Source organism: Sciurus carolinensis, chromosome 3 (genome assembly GCF_902686445.1).
Source record: "Sciurus carolinensis chromosome 3, mSciCar1.2, whole genome shotgun sequence".
Classification (NCBI taxonomy): domain Eukaryota; kingdom Metazoa; phylum Chordata; class Mammalia; order Rodentia; family Sciuridae; genus Sciurus; species Sciurus carolinensis.
Genome location: NC_062215.1, coordinates 85,008,773 through 85,034,475, shown reverse-complemented (window position 1 = coordinate 85,034,475; position 25,703 = coordinate 85,008,773). Strand labels below are relative to the sequence as shown.

At 41.4% G+C, this 25,703-nt stretch overlaps 2 protein-coding genes across 2 annotated transcripts in view; one reads left to right on the top strand and one right to left on the bottom strand.

Moving 5' to 3' along the window:
- Lypd1 (LY6/PLAUR domain containing 1) overlaps window positions 1–9,356 on the top strand; it is a 30,493-nt gene extending 21,137 nt beyond the window's left edge. The window contains exon 3 of the mRNA XM_047547678.1: window positions 6,944–9,356. Coding sequence (XP_047403634.1) covers window positions 6,944–7,179 — 236 coding nt within the window. The 3' untranslated portion in view covers window positions 7,180–9,356. The remainder of the gene's footprint in view (window positions 1–6,943) is intronic.
- Gpr39 (G protein-coupled receptor 39) overlaps window positions 5,744–25,703 on the bottom strand; it is a 213,326-nt gene continuing 193,366 nt past the window's right edge. Inside the window, exon 2 of the mRNA XM_047547677.1 lies at window positions 5,744–8,106. Within this exon, the coding sequence (XP_047403633.1) occupies window positions 7,598–8,106 (509 nt within the window). The 3' untranslated portion in view covers window positions 5,744–7,597. The remainder of the gene's footprint in view (window positions 8,107–25,703) is intronic.

Here is a 25,703-nt window from a genome sequence, read left to right as displayed (position 1 = left end):
CATTTACTCATTTCTTCCTTTGATAAATACCATTGAGTCATTATGTGCTGGACACTGTTCTTATTACTAGGGGTTATATTCTATTAATAAAGATAATTTAGTAAAATATCATAAAATATTAGAAGTGATTAAGAGAAAAACCGCATGGGAGTTGTGGTCACAGGAAGCATCTCTTAGCTATTTGGGGAAATCTCCAGGTGTCTTGCTTCTGCTCTTGGTCATTACCTTCTTTTGCCCTAACCCAGCAGTGGTGGGCAACTGGGAGCTCAAGGTCAGACATAAATGTTCAGAGGAACCCACCTGTAGCCAACTGCAGCCACAGTGCTGCTGAAGTCACCCGAGCCATGGCACCCTTACAGGGAAGCCCTATTTGTGAGGATGGGATGCATTCTGGCCACCATGATATGGATCTTCCTGTCACCCCACTGCCACTTGCCACTGCTGTGTTCACCAAGTAAGTCTTAGAGATTACAGTGAAGTGGGTTTATATTCATCAATTCTATTAATTTGTAATTTACAGATGCAATCTGTGAGTATATTCTCACTGTAAATCATTCAGAAATCACAAATAAATCAAAAATGGTTCTTGACTATTACCCATCCCTAAAGGGAATACGCTGTTTAATGCACAGCTTTCTGGACCTCTTCCTCTGATTTTACTTAGAAATATAAACTCACACACTCAGATATGTACACACATTCCCCTACCAACCCTGCAAGAGTGGGTATGTTATTGCTTTGTGGGGCCTTTTTTTTTTTTCTCCTTACATACATGGTATATTTGAATGTCATTTTGGAACTTCATTTTTCTACTCATTGTGAACTTTCCAAATTAGTATAGAACTTTGTAATTTCCTTTCCACTGCTCTTTGACATCCCATGGTATAGTGTGTTTTGTCTTAAAAGGTAAATGCTGAAGAATGGAACTGTTGGATATATTTTAAATTATTATTGGGCTGGAGGTTTAGCTCAGTGGCAGAGTTCATGCTTAGCAAGAGCAAAGTCCTGAATTCATCCCCAGCACCACATAAACAATATATGTGTATATTATACATCGTTCCAATCTTATGCTGATATATACTCCCACCAGCAGTTCATGAGAAGGCCTTTTCTGCTTTCACTCACAAACCTTCCTCCCTCAGGCCCAGCCCTGAACTCATGGAGGCTGGACTAAAGCAAAAACAGAAAGATACACACAAGTCACCTTGCTCTGTGATCCCAAGACTCTGGCTTTGGGGCACTGTCTCTGAGAGTGTGTTCATTCCCAGGAGCCTCTAGAGCAAACAGCTAGAAGACCTTTGATGCTACACTGGGAAAGAGAATCCATTTGATAAAAGGGCTCACAGGGTGTTGCTTATTTTAAAAGGTCATTTTTTTAAAAGGTACTTTATTCTCATGGTCCTGATTTTAAGTAGTTAATAAAGTTAACAGGTGGGTTTTATCTTACTCCCAACCTATGGTCACCCAGTACCACTCCTCAGAGATAACTATTAATATCTCTTTGTTGTATATTATTTCAGAAATATGTATATGTAAGTAAAATATGCACTTATGGGTGTAACTTTTACCATTTCCCCCCAATGGATGCATATTTTTCTATGGCAGGCAATGTAATAGAAGGTTTGAGCATATAGATTCTAAAGCCAGGCTTCCTGCATTCAAATCCCAGCTCTACCACATATTACCTTTATGGCCCCTAAGCAAATAAGTACTGTCTGTCTCAGTTTCTCCATCTGCAAAATGGGGCTTATTGCTAGAGTTACAAAAAGATTAAGTGGGTTAATATTAAAACTGTATCTGGGACACAGAAGCATAAATTTATTTGTTAGTTTACAAAAAGAAAGAAAGAAAATAGGGAAGGTAGGAAGGAACTGTCCAGTTGCAACTTGTTTTTAACAAAATACCTGAGTTTATTCCTCATTCTTTTACAGCTGTGTGAAATCCTTTGTGTGAATAAGATACTGGATGTTTTCCAGCGCCCTCATAAAGAGTGATCATCTATTCTTTTTCTTCTCAAAACCACTCTGATTAATAGCCCTGTCAATGGACATTTTGCACGTGTGTGAATGTCTGCTGAATAAATTCATCAAAGTGGAATTGCTGGGTCAAAGAGTATGTGCATTGTAATTTGATAGCTTGTTGCCTCTTTGCCTTTGTGGAATTTACAACTGTTTACCCTTGTGAACAACAGTGTGGGAAAGGGCCTGTTTCCCAGACCCCTGAACACAGTGCTAGTGAGCTTTTTGATCGTTACCCAAGTGATAAATAAGAATTGTATCTCAATGTGGTTGTAATTTGCATGTCTCTTTATGATGAGTGAGGGTGCGTATCTTTTCATGTGTTCTAAAGCTTTGTGTCCTTGTCTGCAAACTGTTCCTTTGCTTTCTCCTTCTTATAAATGTGCTATTATTTATTTATTCCTTACTGACTCATTACTTCTTATTTATTCCTTACTGATTTCTAAGATATTTTGACTTATTAAGGAAGTTTGCTCCTCGTGATTTGAATTACATTTACTTTCCCCGTATTTTACCTGTCTTTTCACTTTTGTTTTAGGGAATTTTAAAAATTGTTTCTGTAGTCTAATTTATCAATCCTTTTGTTAATGGTTTTGAGTGTTGTGCTATGGAATAGCCTATAGCCTTTACTACTCTTATGTGATAAAAGAAATTGCACACAATTCCAAAGGGTCTTTTAGTACTTTTATGGTCTTATTTTTTCCAACATTTTAATCTGAAATCCACTTGGCATTTATCATGATAAGCTTGTGAGTGGTGGAATGGTCATAGTTCTGTACTCCCACCTGCCCCCTCCGCAACCTAGCAATATATCTTATTCCCTTTCAGATGGATACATTGGACATATCTCCACCCTTTCCGCTTTGGAATTTCTCCAGTGGCTTTATGTAGCACTCCTACCATCCCTGGTTTCCATATGCCAAATCCAAAGACATTTCCTATAAGCTCCCTGGAAGCTGTGTGATATCTAGTCACATATTCCTTCCAGGACAATCCTTAATATTCCCCAAAACCACTCCTGTTTGTCCTTGGACTTCCTTTTCATTTCTAGCTGCTTGCTGAGGATAGAGTTCACCCTGAATGCTCTCCTTTATTTATGTGAGACCCTGGGAGAGGTGGCTTTGCAGATTCCAAATGATCAGCCTCTCTGCCCCAGCCTCCCTATACAGCCCCATCTTACCAAAGGTATCATGTCACTCTACCATGAGTAAAACACATTTCTGATTTTTCAGAGTCCTTATTAATCTGAAATTCCCCATTTCTCATGGTACATTTTCTACCTATTTCTTCTACCACTATCACAGTTTAGTATTAGGCATTTTTTCATTGTTATTTATGAATATCTCCATGGCCAACACCTACACACCTGCACACTGACCTTTCATGAAGTTTAAAACCTCTTTTTTCTTTAACCATGATAAAGGTTCATGAGAAGAACTCCATATGTAACTGTTCCATGTTCCCCATGCCCACTCCTAACACTCCCTGTACAGCTTCCTCCCCTATTTCCTTTATTTTTTTTTTACATTTTTTTATTGTTTCTTTTTTGTTATACATAACACGAGGATCCATTTTGACATAATTTAGAAAACATGGAATATAATCTGCTCAAATTCAGTTCCTAATATTTCCTACTTCCCTTCCCCTGCCTCTCTGTTCCCGTCCTTCTACTCTACTGATTTTTCTGCTATTTACTTTTAGATTTCTTTTTCTTTCTGGTTTGTGTCTTTTGAATAAACACAATGGTGAAATTCACTGTGGTATATTTATGGATATACATAGGAAAGTTAAGTTAGATTCATTCCTCTTCTTCCTTTGTCTCCTTTGTCTCTTCTTCCTCCCCCTTAGTTCCCTTCATCTAGCCCAAAGCTCCTTCTTTTTTTTTTTTTTTTTTTGATGGAATCCCTCTCTCTTTTCCCTTTCTCTCTTTCCTTTTTTTCCCCCCCTCCTTATTTGCACTAGTTTCCACATATCAGAGAAAACATTTGACCTTTGGCTTTGTGAGTCTGGCTTATTTCACTTAGCATGATTTTCTCCAGTTCCATCTATTTTCCAGCAAATGCCATAATTAGAAACCTCTTTAGTCACATGCATTCTCACCCAGAGCATCTCTAGCTATACTCTTCAGGCTAGGACTTCCACTATGAAGGCCAACAATTGCTTTCAGCCTCATGGCTCTGGCTCCCAGACAATATATCTGTCTGCCAGCAGACTCCTTTCTCTTTCTTCTCTTTTAGAACCCAGGAAATTCCCCTTTTTGTGTGGAGTTCTCAACCTCCTCCTTTAGATAGTCTTTTTGTGGCATTGGGATCAGTTCATGAACCACCAGATCAAGAGCTTGTTCCTGGCCATAGATCTACTCTCCTCCCAACATCCCTTATGAAGATAAATTGTTTCTGGTTAAAGACACGAGGGTGTCATCAGATGTACAGATTTTGGCTTTGCTGGCTCTTCTCTTCATAACCTCATGTTCTCTTTAACCTATTCTGTCACTGATCCACAACCCTAAAAAGTTATGCTCAAAAATAAACCTCCATCAATGTCACTATGCAAAAATGCAAATTGAAGAATGGCACATTGGGTGTGACACCATGGACACGTGTGTGCAAGCACACTCTGTTTCTCCATGGATATGTATGTAAATATACAGAAGTAGGCACTGGAAGAGGCACACCAAACACAATGGCAGTATGCCTCAAAGATGCCTCAAAAGTGACTGTGAAGGCCTTGGGTTAGGCAGTGGTGGTCAGGGGCCTTTTTATTTTTATTTTTTATATATTTATTTATTTTTTTAACCTTAGCTGACTGTTTGAAATTTGCTGCAGTGAAAGATGTATTCAGTAAATATTTTTGGGTTTTAAAAATTCACTTAAGGAAAAGAAGTTCATTGTAGTTGAACTGGCAAATGACAATACTTTTAGAATTTAAGAAAAAGACAGTGAGTAAAACTTAAATTTCCTAAAAAGGGATGATGAATAGAAAGCGTAGAGAACACTGAAGCATATTCCTTAGAAATCAAACAATGCCTCCCACACATACACATACACACTTCCTCTGTGCATGGGCTTTATATTGCTAGAGCTGTTACCTTTCAGGATTTTCTAAAAGTGCTAGAAAATCAGTCCTTACAAACATGCAGTTATAGGGGAAAATGACATAAAATTGCATGTTTTAAGGCAATTCTAAAGCATTTCTTTACCTCCCACTTTTAAGTTTTAGACAGTTTGATTCTTTACTGTTTCTACATACCCAAAGTGGTAATTCTCAAGGAGGAGGGAACTCAAGCCCAAACTACACCTGTGGGGAATTAGTAGGGAAAGGCCCTTGCTACTGGTGGGATGTGCAGAGCAGTCAACAGACAGATTATTCACTTCCAAGTTCAGCATCTGTCAAAAAAAGTAATTCATATAAAGTAACCACACACAACAAAAACTATCTTCCAAGTAAAGTCATACCCACCCCCCATTTCCATGGCTATTTGGATGTCTTTTGTGCTGGCCACAGAGAGCCAGAATTCCAGTTTCAAATATCAGCTATTCCACTATCTACATGTGTGACCTTGGGCAAGTTACTACACCCTTGGCTACTGGCCCTCAAGCCTCTGGATCTGTAATGGTAAGGGTGGTCATGAAAACCTCTATTGGAGGGCTGCTCTTGGTATATGTTAGTCAGTTTTCCATTACAGTAACAAAGATGATGAACTGAGATAATCGGCTTAGGCAAAGGAAAGATTTATTTTGGTTAACAGTTTTGGAGGTTGCAGACAACAGTTATGGGATGATGGCATGGCAACACATCATAGCAGAGGACATGTGGAGGAGCTCCCCATCTCATAGCCAGGAAGCCAGGTAGGAACTGGCTAAAACCCCTCAATCCCCCTTGAGGACATCCCCCAGTGACCCAAGATCCCCTACTAGGCTCTGTCTCTTAACGTTTCCACCACTTCCCTGTTGTGCCTTGCTAAGAAACAAGCCTTCAACACATGGGCCTCTAGCAGACACTCCAGATTCAAAGTACAGCACAGTTGTAAATGAACTAGGATATGGAAGGCATCTGAATAGTGTCTGAAATCCAGGAGAGCTCTTAGATAAACTTATTATTCAATATGAGTGGACTCTTGGCTTTCAAAAGTCAAATGATTATCTAGGACACCCTAATTTGTTGACTGCACTGCAACTGGACAGGGCACATATGTTCCTTCAGACAAGCCCTCCAGTCTTCTCAGGAAGCTCCTTTTTGTGCCCAGATGGTGTACATTATTGAATGCCCGCTCTTTGATGCCAACTTGGCAAATGACCATTTGTCCTAAGGGCAGAGCTTCTTCCCTTAGGATGAGGTTGTCCTGGGCACACTGTCAGCCAGACCACCTCTCCATCAAATCCACTAGACCATCAACTCTGGGAAAAATAAGGGCCTGTGCAGTAGGGCCTGGATTAATATTTTTTTTTGGGGGGGAGGGTTGGTCTTTAGTCAAAGAATTCTAGGATATAATAAACACACAGTTGAGAGCCATCTCTCTGTGGTCACTGATAAAGTAATAACAGCGGTAAGATCTAGACATGCTGTGTGTGGTCCTCCTGGCATGAGATATTTTGAACCAAGAAACGTAAATAAAAATCTCTGTGTTGAGTACAAAGTATGAACACTGGCTTAAAAAACAGGCTTTGATTTTAACAGCTCTTTGTTCACTGGTATTGGCATCTAGAATACCTTTGGAACATTTTTGTCAAAAGTAGTGAAAGGATGACTGCCTCTTTCATATAGATCTTGTGTATTTGGGAAGTTCAGTGAAACAACCCTGGGTCCCACCAAGTCGCTGGCTCTGGGAGGAGTAAGGAAGAGCTGTCCATTTGAATTTGGGCTCTCAGAGGAATGACTGCGCTTTGACCAACACCTTAACCCAGCTCTGTGGGTCTGTGTTGCAGGGATCATGTACCGCAAGTCGTGTGCATCGTCAGCAGCCTGTCTTATTGCCTCCGCCGGGTACCAGTCCTTCTGCTCCCCAGGGAAGCTGAACTCAGTGTGCATCAGCTGCTGCAACACCCCTCTTTGCAACGGGCCAAGGCCCAAGAAAAGGGGCAGTTCTGCTTCGACCCTCAGGCCGGGGCTCCCCACCACCATCCTGCTGCTCAAATTAGCCCTCTTCTTGGCACACTGCTGAAGCTGACAGAGATGCCATCCCTACCTGCATTGTTCTTCTGGCCCTGGCTCTTCCACCTCCCCCACCTCTTCTGAGTGTCCTTTTATTCTGGGTAGAGAGGGGTGTCTGTGTTCTCTTTTGGTTCATTTGCAAATAATGAAAGAGCTCCCTGTAAAACACTTTTGTAAGCTCTGAATAAATTCAGTCAGACTGAATTTTCAATGTGTACTCAAGGGAGGGAATGGAGCAAAAGTTCAGCACCCCTGTCCTTGTAAGCAGTCTAGACAAGGCTGGCAGAATCAGTCCTTAGAAACCGCAAAGGTGGGCATAAACCTTTCCATATCCTCTGGCTTCCATACTGTCCGTGATGGGGGCGCAGTTTATTTTGTGACTTGCTTTCATGGGGATAGGGTCGGTTCCCATTCAGTTTCCTTAACATTCACACTTCATGCTCCTGAAAACCATTCTCTACAGCAGAATTGACTGGCTTCGACTCTGAGCTGGGCTGTAGTGACTCCTGACTCAGTTGCTGGGACTGAGACTCCGGCTTGGCCTCACTCTGAAAAGTGCTTAAGAAAACCTTGTTAGTTCTCCTTGCAGAAGAATTACGCTGGGAAGCAAAGAAGATGAGCGGACTGCGGATGGAACGGGCACTGTCAGTGGTGGAGCGCCCATGGGCGCGCAAGTGCTTCTCCTGGTTGGCGTGCTGGAGTGTCAGGTGGCAGCGCAGCACCTGCCCAAACACTCTGCGGAACTGCTGCGAAGACACGTTGTAGAGGAGAGGGTTCACCACGGAGCTGAGGTAGAAGAAGGTGTCCGAGAAGGGGAGGAGGATCATGTACGCCTGGAAGTAGGACCTGGTCCAGTCATGCTTGGGCTTGGCTGCAGCCATGATCCTCCGAATCTGGTTTGGCATCCAGCATACGGCCAATGTCACAACAATCAGCCCTGAGTAGAAGAGAGAAAGGAGAGGGGAAAAAATAGCATGAGAACAAAAATAAATAATAATAATAAAAACCATAAAATATTTAGCCCCTCGGTTCTGTGCTTACTGGCCAGGAAATGGTACCAATTTTTCAATGTTGTGCTTGACAGCTTCTTTTGCCACTAGCAAAAGAGAATTTAACGCTGCTTCAAGCTCCAGGGAGTTGGCTGTGTTAAAGACCATTAAATGCTTTAGACAGTGTATTTATACCTGTTGATGCCTGTTAATTTTAAGAATGTTTTCATTGTTGCTTGTGTATCCAGAAAATATTTTATGTTGTCCATAAATCTGGTTTTGTCATTTTTGTTTTAAAGAAATAGATATATGCAAACAGTATAACCATATTAGGTGAAACAATATTTGTATTTTAAAGTATGTTTTCACAAAGAAGATCCAGTGATTTTTTAAGTCAAATGGAAGGAGTTTTTCTTTAATGAGGAAGCGTATTTAGCAACACTGATTTTCCGTTCAATTCTAAGGGAAGCAAAATCAGGGGTAGTCTGTCACTGAGAATGTTTTTTGGACAAATATGTGCTAAGTATGCACAGCTATAATTATGATGCTCATATCTACAACAGCACCTCTGCTTCTTTTCAAACACTTTTAGATACATTACCTCTTCCACCTTCATGTGGGAAACATTCTCCAAAAACAAAACAAAACAAAAAAAAAATACATTAAACTTCTTTCAAGTTCAACCAGGAATGTACTCACTGTGTTTGTAGCTCAGTCCCAGCAGACCAGAAACCATCTGGCCCTAGTAAAAGGATGCCACTCGATGGCCCCTGTGTAGGTCAAATGTTTGCTGCATGTACATCTGTTTGCATTCTCACTTGCTTGCATCAGATTTATGTAATCATTGCTATTCTGTGATTCTGACAGAGGCAAAGATGCTATATAGCCCACAAACAAATAAAATGGCAGTTATCATGAGAGTTTTCTATAGTGACAAAACAAAACAAAAGGAAGACCTGGGCTTAGCCTCACTCTGAAAAGTGCTTAAGAAAACCTTGTTAGTTCTTTTTTCTCAAGAAATTAAGAACATAAAACATAAGTTCCCATGTAGAGAGCTGATATGTTCAAGCAGTATTTACATGTTCAAGAATACTTCCTCCTTCTAAGTGGGAGTCATAACATAATCATAAGGAAAATTCATTCACATTATCAAACCTTCTGATTTTCTAGGGAAGTAATGATTGACAGTGATTACATATTGCCTGTGATTGATGGTAAATATTATTAATAAATGTTCAAGGAAAACAGCCATGTGCCCATGCCCTGCCTGATCATCCCTTGCCTGGTGGTGGAGGGACCCTTGGCATGTTCTTGTTCTTTGCACTGAAATAACTACCCTAAGGACAAATCCTCCACAAAACCTGTCTATCAGCAACAGTGGCCTAGAAAACTCTGCCCTCTTGTTAATTTCCAAGGGTTCTTCCTGTCAGACCTCAGCACAGGCTTTGAAATACAAACCAATTTGCTTATTTCTTCCCTTTGAATTTGTTACCCTGAGAACAGTCAGTAAATCTAAAAATAAAATAGGCAAAGAAACATATTGATCTGATGAAAAGGCAAAAAAAATATATACCATCTTAAGTCAAGAATGTATTCTGAATCACCTAGTTACAGCTGTTGGATGAAAACAAAAAAGTCAACATTTTTCTCATTTAAAAAAAAATGCTTGCATAAGAAAGAGGGAGCTTTTTTCAGGGCCTTGAGGAGCATGCTTCCAGTCACCTGTGCTATCACACATTTGTTCTTCAGTTTCTGCTCCTTGTTTTCATCGAATGCAGTTCTGAGTGAGTGATTCCTCCCATCTCATTGTGAAGGGAGATAGAAAGTCTCCCGTACCTGGGGAAGCTACGTATCTTCACAAAGTTTTACATTTTTTTTTTCTCTTCACTGTCACTGAATTTCACAAAACAACTACAGTCATCTACATCTGAAGATGTTATTTCTGAGAATATGGAAATTGAGTGCATGGTTTTAGATATGTGTGATGCTACACGGTGGGAGGTTGTTCTTCTGGTGGCAGAATCTAAGAAGGAGGTGAAAAGCACCTTGTATTACCAGGGACTGAACATTGCACAGCTTTTAAAAATCAACAGGCAAAAACAACAAGAAAGAAGGTGGCGTGGGGCAAGGGGAGAGAAGTTACAAAACTGCTTCTCTTCTGCCCTGTTTGTTCCTCCTTTTCTGGATCTCTTGCTCACACAACCCTTATTCTGTTAGCTCCCTAAAGGCACTTGCCTGGTCTCAATTGTCCTTGATAGATCACCCCATCAAAAAAAGCAGTTTAGTATAAACCAAGACCCAGCATCCAGGTAGGAGACAAGGGATGGGGACAGATCAAGTGCTATGGCTTGCTTTGTAGTTTTAGCTGGGATAAAAGTGTTGCCCTGAAATTGAAATGAGTTAGTAAGTGGGAGAGAGCTCAGTCTGAATAAGTAGCAGAATATGGGGAACCAGATCAGAGATTCTTACTGATTAGATAAAAAGGAAAATTCATCTGTCTGGGGATAGAAATAGGCAGATATGACAGCAAGTACAAACTTGAAGAACAAGAGACACAGGATCTGAATTAGAAATGAATCAGAATTTTAAAATTAGGCATCTGAAAGGTCTTGAGATACAACCAAGAATAATGCTGAATAGTTACTGAGTTTTCTCTATGCCAGTTTCTGTGCTGAGCACTCTATTTGTCATGTGTTGCTCCTGACGTCAACCTGGTAAATTCTGACCAGGGAAGTCAAAACAGCAATTTATTTAACAAAAGAAAAAGTTTAGTCTCAGAGGAGGTTGGCTGCCCATGTGCTACAGCCAGGACACAGACTTGCCAAGCTTCAAAATCCATTTTACCTGTTTCTCTCTCAAGACACAATATTGTCAGTTTGAAAACTACAGAAACAAAGCCAAAAAGTAAACTTTAACTAGATTATACCATGTAAAATGAGTATAGAGCTGCTCTGCATACTAAAAATATATAATGTAGCCATAAATTTGACTTAAAAATTTCAAGTCGTCACATTCAAAAGTTAGAGGTAGGTGAAATCAATTTTAATAATATCCCCTAATTCAATGCACATATAATTCAGTTTCACATGTAATTTCAACATGTAATCAATATAAAAATTATTGATGAGATATTTCTACATTCATTTTTCATATGCCTACAAAACTCAGTGTGGCTTTAATTTTCATGGTATATCTCAATAGGTCCAGATGTATATGGCTAGTGGCTCCTGTACTGGACAGTGATGATGAATAATTCTTCCTAGCCCCTCCTCAAGGTAGCAAGCCTCCCTATTTCATCCTCTTCCCATGTCCCTAAATGCCCCTTTCCTGGCCACATATTTAGATATGTCCAATCACGGAAGCTCCAAGGAATCTCCTCTGTAGCCTCTCTTTGCAAAAATGTATGTATTCTTGGTTTATCCAGTCTTCTCATATAAAGCTGTCTATAGCAGAAAACTCTGAATTATTTAAAGTCCAATTCTGAAAGTACAAAGATGTATTTTGCCTGTCTCATTCTAGACTTTGCCTAACCATTCTGGAATAATGCAAATTGTGCCGGTTACCTGGCAGGATCATTGGAATATACTTCCCCCACCTCAACTGAAGTTGGGAAAAATGACTGGTGACTTTCTTCCTGTGTTTTGGAAGATAATTTTATTCTAGAAAAAATGGAGCTTTGGGCACTCAGGTACAGTCAATGACAAATGTGAGACATGTACCCATGGATGATGTAATAGAGGTTAGCCTCTCCAGGAAAGGAAGTCAAACTAGTCCCCTTATAAAATTTGTCATTTTAATAATGACAGATAATTGCTCACTTTTGCATTTGAAGAAAAAATAGTTCATTATTTGAGATGAAACACTGTTGAGAATAAATACCACACCCGAAGTTAACTTTCTGTTCTGGCTATTTATAATTGATTCAATGCTAGTCCCAGTTATTCTGTATTCTGTATCTAAGACAAAGCTTTAAAGTCTTATTCATGCCTTAATAGAGGATATTAACGATCTGACTAAATTTATGTTTGACTGCAATCATTTGGATATGTATATTACATTTGGGAAAAAAAAATCTATAATGCTTTGGTCTTTGTAGTATAACATTCAGTCCACTGTTAAATAACTTTAGTATGAACTTGAATGAAGATCTGTGATCTGAACCCACTCATGTAAAGCAGGTAAACTGTTTTAACAAGATTATTGATAGAACTGCATTATATTCCAGACAACCTTGCATAGAGAGTTATGAAATACCTTCATATTTTATCTGTTTTTTCCACAAACAGTACTTTCATTTTTCCTCTTTGATCACTACACTAAAATGACAAGAGCCATTTGATGATGACACAGATTCATCCTTAGCAAAGTAATGTTTAAAAATAAAAAAACGGAGATGCAGACATACAACAACATCCTGCACGGTAGACCAATGTTTCAACAGCACTCGAGTCAGTCTACTTGGTTTAATTTTCAGAAGTGCCTAAGGTTCTGCAGACTGGGATGTGGCACCCTGATATATCTGACATGGTGCTCTGTTTTCTCCCCTCTAACCTTTAAAGTAAAGGTAACTATTTGTGTGTTCCCCAGAATGTTTTTTAGAGTCTTAGAGAATGGAAGAGCAGGAAGAGACCTTGAAGTCCACCCCTTAATCTCACAAAGGAGGAAACTGAGACTAAGGGATTTGCCCAAGATCTCTATGGGTCAGGGCAGCAGAACTCCTTCACCCTGCAATGCTGATCACAACACTGGACCCTACCCTCAGTTGCCAAGTGAGGCTATTATTTTTTACTACAGTTCCCCCACCCTCCATTTTAGGCTCAAGTGCTGACCATTCAGAAAATGGAATGTAGAGAGACAGGTCTACACAAGACCTCCTCTCAACCTCTTAATTCAGCTTTAAAACTGGGTCCCCACAAAATAGGCACTTAGGAAAACTCTGGAGTACATGTGCTCCACTCAAAGGGTAAAGCCCCAGTCCAAGGTAGTTGAAGAATGTTTAAAAAACAAAATATAACTTCAGGTCATGACCTGGTACCCTGGCTACAGGGACTCCACCTCTTTGTCCATCCATCCACTCATATCCATTCATTGACCTATGTCATTCATGCACTCATGGGTCCATTTTAATATATCATCTATCTTCTATCCATCCATTCATTCATGTATCCATTTTACGCAAATGTCTACTAAAATAGGTTATTTAGCTAATACTAAGCAGAAAAGATCTGAAAACATGATCTCTCCTCAATAAAGGTAGCTGTGTGATTTAAATCCCCAAAATTTCCTTTTCTTCCTGATATTGGAGTCACATTTCATTAAAATATAAGAACTTTGAGGTACAATGGGAACTTAGAGGATGCTTTGGGATTTCTATGATGATTATGGCTGCTCTATTCTTTTCTGCCTATTTCTGCCCCCACGTTCCAATTCTAACTCTGGTTATAATTGGCAGCAATAATTCACTCAGCAAACCTCTTTTAATTGGTTGTGGTCTATTATGGACCCTGTCCTAGGTAAAGATGGTAGGAAGCTGAGAAGAGCAGGGCAGCTGCAGCCTGGTTTGCTAAGGACCATGAGAATGGTCTGAGCAGAGCAGCATGGCAGCAAAAAGAAGCCTTTGCTGACCTTCCCCCATAAGGACAGTGAGAACTGGAAAGGGCAGCCTGGGCGAAGACATAGCATAGCATGGGATGGAGCAAAGCCATGGCACCCTTCTTCCTGAGAACTGCCAGGCTCAGTGTGGCTGCCACAAAGGGGTGGGCGGAGATGACAGGAAACCAGCATGGTTAGAGAATACTCCATCAGGGTTTGTGGACAATAAATTAACTTGCATATAGTAGGGGGAGGAACATCTGCTGTCAACTGACATTTAAATAGCAATTGCCAGTGGAAAGTAAGCATATGGTTAGTTGAATGAAGAGTCAGGGAAAGAGAAATACATTCAATAAAAGGTTTTAATGCTTTCTTCATTTATACATTAGTGTTTGCCAATCTGCTTCTGCAATCCTCTTGATCTCACTTGCTAACCTTGTCTTACCCAAGAAACCCAATAGAACACCAACCTAAACTTAGATTCTAATCTCTAAGACAGTGGTTCTCAAAGAGGGGTCTCTGGAACAGCAGTATCAGCACCACTTGGGAATGCACAAGAAATGCAAAATTTCAGGCTCCAACACAGAGCTATGCAAACAAAGATTCTGGAGGTGGGATCCCAAGATCGGGAGTTATCAGACCCTCCAGGTCATTCTGGTGCTTGTTCCAGCTGGAGAAAACTGGTCTAAGAAAAACGTGAATTGAGTTGAAACCCTTATCAGTGGGCATGGGCCCAATCACTGACTCCTGCTTGCCTTTGAAGAATCATTTTAACATATATCTGTGGTCTGAACTGACAGTAACTAAGAACGGCCTCCCTCTGGTTCCTCTTTCTGATGACCACCTGCCAGTCCCTCTCCTTTCTGAGCAACCAGCTCTCCCCTTTCATCCTGTTATCTTCTGCTCTCCTTTCTCCCTCTGTATCTCTTCCCTTCTATCTTCTCATTTCCCCCCACTCCTTTCCTCTTCCACCTACATTTATCTCTTTCTTTACACGTTTCCCTGGTATGTTAAGCAATGGCATCTTCCCTTCCTCTCCTCTCTGCTTTTCCTCCCTGCCCACACCCCACCACCCGCTGTCTTTTCCAAAAACTACAAACCAAGTCACATGCAATGTGTCAACTCATACCTCTCCTTTTCCATTATTTTCTCAGATGGGCCTGAGAAGATGACTGGATCAGTTGCAGAAAGGTCCTTAATAGCCAGCAGCTGGATGCCAGAGAGGGCGATCCACACTCGTTGCTAAGTTTGAGTAAAGTAGAGAAGCTATGGATTCAGCTCAAATGGGATGTAGCTAGACATGAACTGAGTGTACCCACCACTGAGAGCCAACCCTAGGTCCCATATCTTCTGACTCTGCTAGGACTTGCTTGGACAACTTGCAGTGACTCTCAGCTTAGTGATCCTTGTCTAAACAAATCTGCCTTCTTGCCCTCTTTCTTATTGAGAAATTTTCTTTAGGAGAAGATAGAAGAGCTGTTGGGGCTTGGTTTCCAGAGAAGGGCACAGGCCACAGCTTTAAAATGATGTAAACGCCACAGATGGCTGCTTCTGTCCACGAAGACAGATGGTTTGATGTCCCATCCTTGCCCCAGCAATTTGATGGAGCCCAGGAAAGAACTCTCTCCTCAGTGTGACTCCATCCACCATGTGGAGGCCAGAGACCTCTGCAATGTGGCACAGAAGCAGATTCCAAATGGTCTGCAATTTACTAAGCATTACATCCATCTCATTCTGCTCTACAAGCTTCAGTCCAAGAAGAAAACTATAAATCACTACAGTAACAAATATATATTTCTAAAATAAGCCCTCCTGTCTGAGAGCTGTAAGACAGGCACTTGCACTCAAAGTAAATAGCATTTAGGGTCGTCATTGTGGTTTAGTGCCTCTGTTCCTTTATTATGCATGGAAAATGAACAACTGGAATTCATTAAATAAATATTTTTCTATATGGATCTCAACTGTCTGTGGCTGGTGTGGCTTTCTATGTAGACAGTCTGCTCTAAATGCTGTGATAGTAAAACCCTCAAATGTGGTATAGCTACACAGTGTGGTATAACTATGTAGGCCTCTGACTATTTCTCAGCATGGCACTTGAAGCCAAAAGCTTCTTACCTCTAGCACACAGTATGGGAGTGGGTGATGGTAACAGGGATTTGATGCACCCAAATCTGCCAGGGAGCTGTGGGCCATGAGATATGGAAACTCGGCTAGGGCATCTCCCACCACGCAAACACTAAGCATGCCAAGTTACTACTGATTAACAGGTGAAAGGCTGCATTTTCTAATAGAATTTAATTCCTTGTAAATATTAGAGAAGTAAAACCATAGAAACCTGGTGCTAAAAAGACCTGTAGGATACTGGTGAGCCAGCAAAACTCCTTGAGATATGGGATGAGGTGACCCAATTCTCACAGCCCAGGGTCTCTCAGTCTGGCGGTGTTTGCCCTTCTGCAAGCTCCCAGAGCAAGCCATGCTGCAGAAGCAGCATCTGCATTTCAGGATGTCAAGATAAGCTAATGTTCCTGCAGGCCCTAGTCCCTCCCCCTCTCCTTTCCTGAGGTTCCCTTTGGGTACCCAGAGCCTGGGAGAATCAGTGATAAATGCCTGTGACTGAGGCAGAGGAACCCTTTCTTTTCAGATGGGTGAGGCCTCTTCTGCAGCTCAGGAGAGAGAATCAGTCTCTTAAAGGCTAGGTGTATGAGGTATTGTTGACCTATATTATCCAAAAGGTAAAGTCAGACAGCAATACACTTCATGTTACTGCTTTGGAATTAGTGATAAGAATTAAAGGCAAGAGGTAATTTCTTCCTTTGCTTTTCTAAATATGGGTGCATTAGACAGCCAGTTTATAGCTGTCATGCCACAAACTCAGTGACTTAAACAACAGAAATTTGTTTCTCACAGTTCTGGAAGCTGAAAGTCCAAAATCAAGATACTGAAAGATTCAGTGCCTGCTGCAGGATTTCTGAGAGAAAGAGGAGAGATGGAAAGAGAGAGAAAGAACTCTTCCTCTGCTTATAAGGCCACCAATGCTATTGGATCAGGTTTCCACTCTTATGATCTCATCTAACCTTAATTATCCACTTCCAAATACATTCATATTTTATGTTAAGGTTTCAACCTATGAATTTTGGGGAAACACAATTCATAGTATGTGGTGTGACACCCCCTACTGACTTCTGTACACCCGTCTCCATGACTTCACACCATCCAGTCGCTTTGGTCTCAGGCCTCTGCACATACTGATCCCCTACCTGGACCACACTCTCCTCATCTGTTCTTCCTCCGTCCTTTCTCCCTCCTCTCAGTTCCAACTGCCCATTCTTTAACCAGCTCTTAGTCTAGAAGTTTCTCCTTAAGTGTTACTGCCTCCAGGAAGCTTTTCTTGTCTATACAAGTCTAAGTCAAGTTCCCTACTATGAGTTCAACAAGACCTCTCCCACCTCATCCTCATAGCACTACAGTTTAAACTAGACCATACACTCTATGAGAACAAAACTCTGTCTTCACTGTTGTATCCTCAGTATATTGCATAGTAGCTGATCAATAAAAGTTTTAAGAGGGAGCGGGGAGAGAGGAAGAGAAGGGCATTAGATACTTCAGGTGAGGGGCTGGAATAGTAAGGCATTTAACATACGTGCCTGTGATGTATATAGAATTAATGTGAAGCCAGCTTCTCTGGCCAGCAGGGTCAGTACTAATTCTCCTGACTCAAGTCCTAGTATCTGGTTCATTTCCATCTCCATCCTGAGGGAAAGAGGAGAGCTGGGAATTGACAGAAGAAAATACGTCATTCAAGCAAGATCAGAAACCCTAGACCAAGAAGGAGGACTGGAGGAGGATTAGAGAGTCTTGGATTCTGACAACTGCTTTCAGGGACCAGCAGTTTTGGCCTTAAACCCCCTCTGGGCTGACTGACACTGGTTTCTTTCCCTGATCCTCTCCAAGATGGCTCTATGAGATACAAACAGAGTATAAATTAAGATCATTGGGTGAAAGAGAATATAGAAAAACACATTTACCAGAGAGACATATTGGAAGACATTCATTTGTCCCAAATAACTCATCTTGAGCGCCCTTTAAATCACAGTCTCCCATGAAGATACTCCAGGTATTTGTCAGAGAAGCTGCAGGCAAAGACCAATAGAGAGGGCTGAGCTGTGCTCCGAAGAGAGAAATATAAAGGGATGAAGAAGAAAACCCCAGAAGAGCATCCAAGGAAGGCACTGTGTCTATATTCTATGCTGTGTGACCTCACAAGAATTAAATCTAATAACTATAATCCCCAAATTTCCCTCTGGGCACAAATAGATTACCATGGGAGAGGACCTGAAAGTTGAAGATAGACAGATTGACTCCTTTTCGGCCCCATGCCTGCCACAAATGTCTGGAGAAAGTACTCCCTGGGCACCTTAGGCTTTTCCTCCACATGATCTGGGCACCTTCACCAGAAAAGTCCCTCTCAGTTTTACTCTACAAAGCTCAGGATTCTCATCTGCACAATGGAGATAACACCAGTGCTGATTGAACAATGCAATGAATGCATAGTGCTAAGTGGAGTGCTGGCTGCCAGATAAGGGCAGCCATTGCTGGTTAAGACTACCATCACCTCCATGATCATTTCCACCTCTGAAACAACCAATGCCACTGGAACCAGCACCTCCATCACCATCTTCATCTCTACCTCAACTTCTATAATAATCACCACGACATCCCCATACCATCATCATTATCACCTCCACTAAACCATCATCCATCACCTCATCTATTATCATCACCATCATCATCACTACTGCACCACCAACATCATTACTGTCACCAACACAGTTCCCAGACGTCAGAGATTTAGGGAAAGGCAAACTAAAACCAGAAGATGTCAGATTCCAACCAATCCCAAACTCCCAGATAAAAGCCAGAAAAATGTGGTGCCTTTCCCAGGGCTATTCCGAGCCCTGAGCCCTGTCTGAACCCTCAATCCTCACTCAGCTCCTCTCCAAGAGGGATATGACAAGAGATATGGATGCACTCAAACTGTCTGGTCACCTGGTTAATTGTCCCAAAAAGCCTCTATTCCAGGGACCTTGATCCTTGCTTCTTTCCTTCATTCTTCACTCTCACTATAGAGTGGAGGGGGCAAGGACTGGGATTTGGAGTCCACATGGGTTTGAATCTCACTTTAATTATTAGTTATGTGACTATGGACTTATATCTCTGTGGAATGGATAAAATTATGGTATCCTTTACATTATTGCAAGAAAAGCTAAAGGAGATGAACTCGTGTCAAGCCCTGAGCTTAATAGCCATTGATGAATGGAAGCTTGTGTCACTTATTACACAGTACAATCAGCTGCCCCAGGATAGAGATAACTAACACACAGCTAAAATTAACATCATGCATATATCACAGACACTCTTCTAGGTGCTTGACTTACACTTGCTTAAGCTCCACAAGATATCCTCCACTTAATTCCTTAATTCTATTGCTATTAAACAATTAAGAAAGCTGAGGTATGGATGGGTTAAATGAACTATGAAACTCACACAGCTGGCAAGTATCAATACCAGAAGTTTGACCCAGGGCACATGGTCCAGAATCCATGCACTTAAATGCACTGCCCCAGCCGACCCTCATCTGCTGAGAAGCACCTCAGGAGATCAAAGATCAAATGCTTGCTGAGTCTCAAATGCAAACTAAAATAATTCAATTCAAATGGCCACAAGTTCAGAAATGAATTTCTTCATGGTGAAGAACACAATCTCAGCTGTCAAGAAATAAAGATCCTCTCTAATGCATCTCAATGACAAGGTAAGGTATTGTCAAGAAAGTGCCCTTTTACATTTAATGTGAATACAGTAAACTTTTCTGTTACTAAGAGAGATGCTTGATGGAATCAAAAGAAGCAAACTAATTTGAATAGGAATCTAGCAGGCTAGACCATTGCAGATTGTCTGCTTTTGATTAGGTTTATTTTATGGCAGGCAAGAACCTCCATCCCACACACCCCCTTGCCATGCTCAGGAGTAATTCCTGGGAAGAAGAAAAATTTCCTATGAAAATTTATTTAAATTCTGAATTGAAGAATGTTCTCACCCATCCCAGGCTGACTCAGCCCCTCCCCACCAATGCAATCTAGAAGTCACTTTCAAAGTAAATTAGAAAATGATTTAAGTTCCCCATTATATGTTTATCTCATGTAAGTTAGCAGTGAAATTGTTAGAAGAATCTACTGTTGAATGCCAGGACCAGAAGCAAAAAATGAAATCAGCTGATCTGAGAGATACTGAAAGAGGTGCACCAGGCACTGGGCTCATCCTGTGTTTGATTTAGAGCTCAGAGTCCCAGCTGAAATCAGTAAAGCTCCGAGGAAGTTTGAGGAGATGGTATCAGGCTTCTAAGATAGGGTTCTGTAGGAGAACGATTAGATGAAGATGCCTTCCCATTAATGATTTGAAAATGAAATGACTGTTGCATGACACGATAAGAATAAATCTCTCCTGGTGGGTTTTTATTTGATGGGGTAAAAAAAAAACTTTGAAGAAATAGTCTCACAGGTTTGGGAACATTAAGTATAATTTCTCTCATCCAAAGGCAGCAGTGTCAGAGATGAACATTATTATAGATAATGAGTACAGTAGAGTACAACAAAGAAAAATTCTGCATCAATTTTTAAAACTGGTCCCCATCTATTTTCCTATTTGCTGTCTCCTCACCTGATCACCAAGTGACAAAGCACCTTGGGTGCTGTCCTCATCTCTCTTCCTCCTGATGGGCATCTCTAGTTTGAAATACTATCTCTAGGGATAGACAATTCCCAAATCAATGTCCCCAGCCTCAGTAGACAGCCATAGCCAGGATCTTGCAGCCAACTGTTTACCCAATGTCATGGCTTGGATAGGTTGGATGGCCCATAATGGGACAATCCATACTAAGTTAATGACCAGCCAAACACCCAAGGTCATTCTCGGTCCACTAATCCCAATCAGAATATCCTCTTCCACTACACACTGAGTTTTCCTAGCAGGAAATCTGTAAGTCCTCCAGTTTTACTTCTTCCTCCCTCTCACACCCAATTAATCCCTAATCCTGTTGTTATACATCCAACATCTGTTCTCTTCTCACTGTCTCTACTGCCACCCCTCTAATAGGGGTACCATTAGTTCTCACCCGGACCTGACAGCCTCTCCCCATCCCAACCTTACAGTCACTAATGCTCAAGCCATTCTCTGTATAAGCTGAGGTCATGGTAAGTCACAAAGCCGTTCATGCCCCCTGCCTGTGCTGAAAACACTTCAATTATTGACTTTAGCATGAGGCCCCCAGTCCATAACAAGTCCTATGACATCTGACTCAGTTCATGTCTCATCTCTCCACACACCACCCTCCTGCTTAGGGACACTGTGCCAGACTCCAAACCTTTCTTGGTTCCTGGAGCCACAACTCCCTTCCACCCCAGGGTTCTTCCCCAACCAGTCTCTTTCCTCATCTTAATCCTTACTCATTTTTCAATGTAAATGAAAAGCTGTCGGAGACCTCCCTGCTGGTTCTTCCTGTTACAAATGCCTGTGCTTCTTGCCCATGCTGTGTACATCTGAACATATTTAGTTGGAGCTTGTGTAGTTCATGTCAGTCTTCTAGTCATGTGAGCTCCATGTGGGTTAGTGCAGGTAGGCCTGTCCTGTTGTGTGTCTGCACTGCTGGACAGCATTGGACACATGGCAGGGATACAATACATTTGAGAACTGTTGACTTGATTCTCCCAATGGAGTAATGAAGTAGATGTGGTAGAAGCTCATATTCTCATTTTACTGGTGGAAAGGGTGAGATGAACTACACCGAACCAATCTGGTTTGGAATACAAAGAAAATAAGTGAAAGACAGTATAAAATTTGGACCTTCTAATTAAAGATGTACTCCACGTTTGTCACCCGCAGTGTCATTTCTCCACATTCCAAATCCTCTTCCTGAAATCCAGTTCCACAGTTTCTGAACCCAGAGGTTGGGCCAGAGAGTGAGGCAAACCTGGGAACTTTCCTAGGATGAACTGAGGACTGTCATCCAGCCTTTGTCCTTAAAGACCTAAGTAACTATGGAACAGCACATTCAAGTCACTGATACTGGGCTTTTTTGAACCTGGAATGATCACAAAGAAGACAGATGAGTTTCCTCACCTGTAAAATAAGGAATTATCATAGATTTCTGAGACCTTTTATAGATATAAAACTGTGGTTGTTTAACCAGTACTGCAGGATCCTCATCTAAAAATTATGGACTGGTCAGCACAGTTGTGCATGCCTGTAATCCTAGTGACTCTGGAGGCTGAGGTAGGAGAATTGCAAGTTGGAGGCCAGCCTCAGCAACCTAGAGGGACCCTATCTCAAAATTAAAAATCAGAAAAAGAACTGGAGATTTAGCACAATGGTAAAGCACCCCTGAGCTCAATCCCCAGTATCAAACAAGTAAAATTAAATTAAGAAGTAAATAAAAAGTATGGGCTGCATGAATCACATTTTACAGGGGTTTGTGTATGAACTAAATTTGATAGGACATTTATAAATTTTAGAATTTCCAGTCACGCAGATTCAAGGGATTATAATAATTCCTGTATATAAAGTTCCCAGTGATTAAATTGCCTTGTCTTGCCACACAGTGTGGTTCATGGCATCTCCTGAGAACTTCTTAGACATGCAGAATCTCAGACCTCACCCTAGACCTGGTGATCAAAATCTGCATTTTAATGAGATACTGGTTGACATGGTGCCTATATTAGAGATCAAGCTTCTTAGCATCATATCCAGGCCCTTCATGAACTACCTTTTGCCTGTCTTCTGAACCTTTCCACCAGTCCCCTGTGAGCCCAGTGCTCTAGTTTTTCAAAAAGGCTTACAATTCTGGGAGGCTCTATGTATCTACCCAGGGTAGATTACAGAAGATTCCAACCAGCTCAAGTATCCTTTCCTCTGAGACGAGCTCCCTGACTTTTCAAAGAAAAGGGACCTCCCCAGATCTTTCCTTCCACAGTAGTGTCCATGCCTGGCTCACTGTGAGCACCTGGAGAGTAAGTCTCATGTCCCAACCAACAACTCGTATCTGGTATAGCCCAGTAGGACTTCAATATGTGCTTATTAAAAGCATGAAAGAATATTGACTTCCTTTAAAATATATGTCAATGTTCCATCCACCTGAATTTCAGATTAAACTAGAATCTACTGTATTCATACATGCATGTACACACACACACACACACACACACACACACACCATTGTACTAAGAAAAATGATTTGGGACTTACAGAAGAAAAATCGAATAACTTTTCCCAGCTCAACCCCAGAAAAATATGCATAGAAAACAGTGGCTTCAGATTATTCTAGAACCTACACAGTGATGGAACAGGAGGGCAAAGGAGTGGCTCAGTGATTCCTCTGGGAGGCCATCAGTGGTAAGAAGCAGGACTCTGGCTAACTCCTGCAAAGTCTCTGGCTGGCACCACACTAGAATCTGAAGGTCTCTCAGGTTCTATAGGACAAAAAGCCTGTGGCATTCTGAACCAAGTCTGAGACACACTGGAAAAAGATGCAGGAGTCCAAATATTTCCTTTAGGCAAACAAGTAACAATAAGAAAAGTCAAACTGGGAAGCAGAGGGTGGCACAAGCCTCTGGTCATCAGGTTTCAGAATCTTTGGCACTCTGCTGAGAATAAGAGATTGTGGGACAAGATACTTGAGGATGGTGGCCATCAGCAGGAGTAAGATCAAGGTATGTGTATGTGTGTGTGTAGCAGACACCCATGCTCTGAGTTGCATTTGAGGTGGGAAATGGAGGAAACATTTAAAGCACTAGAAGAAGAATGAGGGGCATGGGGGACCAGGTTGGCCTGGTGTATGTTGGAAGTAAGCACAATCAAAAGCCCAGGGTGTACACTCAAGTTAGAATGGCAAGAGTACAAACAACAATCAATCCTGGCAAGAACGCAGGGGAAAGGAACTCTTATATGCTGTTGGTGGGAATGTAAATTAGTACAGACACTATGGAAATCAGTTTAGAGGTTCCTCAAAAAGCTAAAAATAGAACTACCATATGATCCAGCTATACCACTGCCGAGCATCTATCCAAAAGAATTAAAGCCAGCATACTTTAGAGACACATGCATACCCATGTTTTTCACAGCATAATTCACAATAGGCAAGTTATGGAATCATTCTAGGTGTCCATCAACAGATGAATGGATGAAGAAAATGTGGTATATATACACAATGGAGTTTTATTCAGCCATAACGAAGAATGAAATTATGCCATTTGCAGGAAAATGGATGGAACTGGAGACCATAATTGTGAAAGAAAAAGAATTAGACTCAGAAACATATTGTATGTTTTCTCTCACAAGTGCAAGCTAGAGGGATGAAAAGGAATGCCATTGCCATGAAAGTAGAAGGGAGAACATTAGTAGAGGGAGGGGATCAGGGAGAGGGAGAGAGGGAGTGCGTGCTGAGGAGTGAAAGTGATCAAATTGTAATTTCATGTATGTGTAAATATCCTACAATGAAACTCACCAATTCTCCACTAATTGGAGAAAAAAAGAAGCAGCAGCAGCCACAGCCCAGTGTGTGACTTCAGAGTCACCTAGGAAGCAATTGTGCCTGCCTGTATCAGCACTGGCACAAACAGGCGCCTCCTTCACCTGATCACAGATAGACCAACACTAGCCTTGGAGCAGTTGAGACATACCCAGCCCTGGCCATGCCATCACTGGAGAAAGGGAGGCCCAGTGCAGGTGAGAGACTCATTCAAGGTTGTTCAGCTTGGACAACTGCTAGGAAAGGAGAAGGACCTGGGTCAGACCTTTTCCATTCCCCTTGGCCAGGGCTCCTTCTTTCAACTCTGATGTCTATGATTCATGCTGCTCTGGACACTGATACCCCAGTTCGGAAGGTAGCACTCACAGCGGGTAGAGCTTTAGAACCAAGAACTATGGACTGAGCCCCCCTCACTGACTAGCAAGTTACTAACCCTCTTTTCTCAATTTCATTGACTGTGAAATGGGGAAATTAATATCTTCTCTGCAGGACAAGTGGAATACAAAGTGAGATTTTTGTCAATATTTGATATATTAGTACTCAATGAATGTTATTTTCTTTCCTTTCTGCTTCTTGGAATCCTGAGTTTGAAGGAAAGACAAAGTAGAATCTTTGCTACCATCCCATCTCAAGCATGCTTTTCTGATCCCTGTGGTACTCAGGTGGTAAGGTGGACATCAGTTTTTGCACCTGCTTAGAATGAATCCTCCCCTCCTCTGCCAAGAGCATCCTAACATTCCTTTTCTATCATTGACTCAGTGGGGATCAGTCCCACTCTCTACCTGACAAGGTGCTGATAGAGTGAAGCGGTGGACAGCCAGAACCACAGTGGCTAATTCTATCCATGATGAACCCAGACCCAGCCTTCAGACGTGGTTGCAAATTCTGGGAAGAAATCATCCACTGGAATTGCTAAACAGGGTAAACGCAAGCCTACAAACACTGTGGCCATGACTTCCCAGCATGCAAGAGCATTCCCTGAAGGTTCTCCTTTATCAATACAAAGAGAGAGGAAGAGAAGAGAAAGCAAAAAAGAGTATGATTTTGAATATTATTTGAGCCTGGAGTCTGTAAATCCTGAAATAAGGTCTACCTGTAGACTTTTCAATTACATGAGCTAATACATTTTCCATTTCTTTTCCTTTTTTTTTCCAACTTGAAAACGAGTTTCTTTTACTTCCAACCACAAGTATCCCAATGACTTATTTAGTGATGTGCAGATTAGATTCTTGAGACCCCAAAGTGACATCACTCAGTCTCTCCAGCATAACGTGAACCTTTCCACCTGCCAATAAACATTTGCTTTTGCCCATCTGAATTAAGAGAAAGATAGAAGGATAGCTGTTCTCCATTACCCATACCACTGGGACTTTTTTA